General features: G+C 35.0%; 1 protein-coding gene across 1 annotated transcript in view; it reads left to right on the forward strand.

The window, feature by feature from the left end:
* Positions 1 to 2,087, forward strand: part of LOC117113941 — a gene marked incomplete at its 3' end in the record, with an annotated part of 4,062 nt that extends 1,975 nt beyond the window's left edge. Inside the window, exon 4 of the mRNA XM_033257480.1 lies at positions 191 to 2,087. Coding sequence (XP_033113371.1) covers positions 191 to 2,087 — 1,897 coding nt within the window. The remainder of the gene's footprint in view (positions 1 to 190) is intronic.
* Between the last annotated feature and the right edge of the window lie 218 nt (positions 2,088 to 2,305).

Genomic DNA, 2,305 nt, shown 5'->3' on the forward strand with positions numbered 1-2,305 from the left:
TAATAATTTTGGCAGTATTAATGGCTGTCTCTTATACACATCTAGATGTGTATAAGAGACAGTGATTATCATTTGCAGTATGTATTTTAATAATTACAGAATGCTTGTTTTGGGAATAAAATCAAATCTACATTTTAATAAAAAAAAAAAAGTGATAATATAATATTCACATTTTATATAATGTTATTAGATGTGACTATCAGAGAATATCTACTCAATCGACAAAAGAAATTATGCTGCAATGCAAACCGGTTCACACCAGCAACGTTGAATACAAAATACCAAGTAGATCTTGCCGATATGTTCACGGATCTGGAAATACTCAAAGAAAATAAGAAGAAGCGAGATTCCAAGCAAACAACTCTGGATGATGTTTTGGGAATCATCAAAACACCTTCATGTAAAGTTCTTATCGATGGTGAGGGTGGTATAGGAAAAACAACCCTTCTTAGGTACTTAGCCTACAAATGGTCTACGGAATCAGATGAAACCTTCAAAGGTAAATTAGTATTCCCTGTCAATATCAGAGATATGGAAGAAGGTGAGGATATCTTAGATGTAATTGTAAAACAAATGAATCTAGAAAATTTCAATTTGAAAACAAATCTCCCAAATAATCCAAATTTAATAAAAAGATTCATAAGGAAGCATGATGACGAAATTGTGTTGTTGTTGGATGGATTAGATGAATTAAGAGTTAGAAATGAAAGTCCAATAAGTCTTTTCAGAAAGGAAGAATTAGAAAACAGCACGGTGATACTCACAACCCGTTCAGAAAATATTGATGAATACATTAAAGAGAGCAGTGTCCATTTAAAGGTGAAGGGGTTCAATGAACACAACATAAATATATATATAAAGAAATACTTTGACTACGTGGAAGAACCTGCATTGGGAGATTCTCTTATTAGGGAGTTGTCACGCTCAGTGAGTATACCTACCTGGAGAAATACACATAATGACGAATATTCTATGTGTAAGAATCCAATGTTGCTTTTCTCAATCTGTATGATGTGGGAAGATAAGCAGAATCTTCCAGCTGATAAAACTGATCTTTTGAAGGAGATTTATCGATCCATCTTGAATCAGTTCATTGAAAAACAAGAACCCAAAGAGCACAAAATCTCTAGATTCGAGGAGACACCAGTTAAGTATGTAAATGCTATGCTTCTGTTAGGGAAATGTATGTATAACAGCTTAAAGAGGAATCAACTCTTAATCAACAAGAAAGATTTTGAAGGAAAACAAGAAATGATTGCGTTAGCAATAAAATTAGGATTTGTGTACAAAGATGCGCCAAATAAGGATAAGTTTGATGATATTTTTGCAGCTCCTCACAAGTTAATAGTAGAGTCATTGGTAGGATTTTACTTGTACAAACTATGTGATACAACAGGGTTGGAAACTGCCAGTTCAGGAGACATGGCCAATATACTTAAGCCATTAGATGATAATGAATGGGAGATGGTAATAGAGAACGAATATTTACACATAGCAATAGTGTGTACTATTGGATTCCTAGGAACTAATGCTGAAAAGATATTGAATCACTTGATAACAAATAGTTTCTCAAAATATCGCTCTCTAATTGCATATTTAGACTTTGTGAAAGAAGGGCACAGATATGTTGTAGTAAAGGCACTTGATGACCACTTGACCAAGAAAGGTTTAAAAATAAAGCGACATATTGGTGACGTTTGTAAATCACTTAAGAGATTTAAACATCATTTAAATCCTGATGTACAGGAGGAAGAGGAACATTTCATACATCTTATGAGAAGAGTTTATGAAGTAGTTCCAAGGGTAAATATACTTGAATATGAACATGGAGATAGAAATGTGGTTGTGAAATCTCTGATTACTCCCCTTAAAAGTTTTTGTAAAAGACTGTCAGCTGAAAAAATGGGCAGAATGTTTGCGCACATTATGCTTGCTGTACCAGACCAACAGGTAATTTTGAAATGTATCCATGAAGTGTGTGCTGATACTTATGTGAAATACCTAACAGCTGAATTTCAGAAACTTAATCTAAAATATGATATTACAGATTATAAATTGTATGCCTCAGTTCTCACTATTCCACCCAGGCCCGTAGCCAGCATGCTTCAAGGGGGGGTTCTGGGCGTGGAGTCCAGGGGTCCGCCAAAGGGCCCCGGGTGGGGTCAAGGGGGGCGCTAAGCCCCTGTGGGGCGAAGCCCCCGAAGCCAGAGCATTTATACGATTTTAAAAGCATGTACATGTCATTTAAATGCATGTTCATGTATATTTAAATACTTCTTACACAATTTTAAAAATAGGATAAGAA

The sequence above is a fragment of the Anneissia japonica genome, unplaced genomic scaffold, assembly GCF_011630105.1.
Source record: "Anneissia japonica isolate Jap-2015-1 unplaced genomic scaffold, ASM1163010v1 scaffold13677_len23069_cov130, whole genome shotgun sequence".
In the NCBI taxonomy this organism is placed as follows: Eukaryota; Metazoa; Echinodermata; class Crinoidea; order Comatulida; family Comatulidae; genus Anneissia; species Anneissia japonica.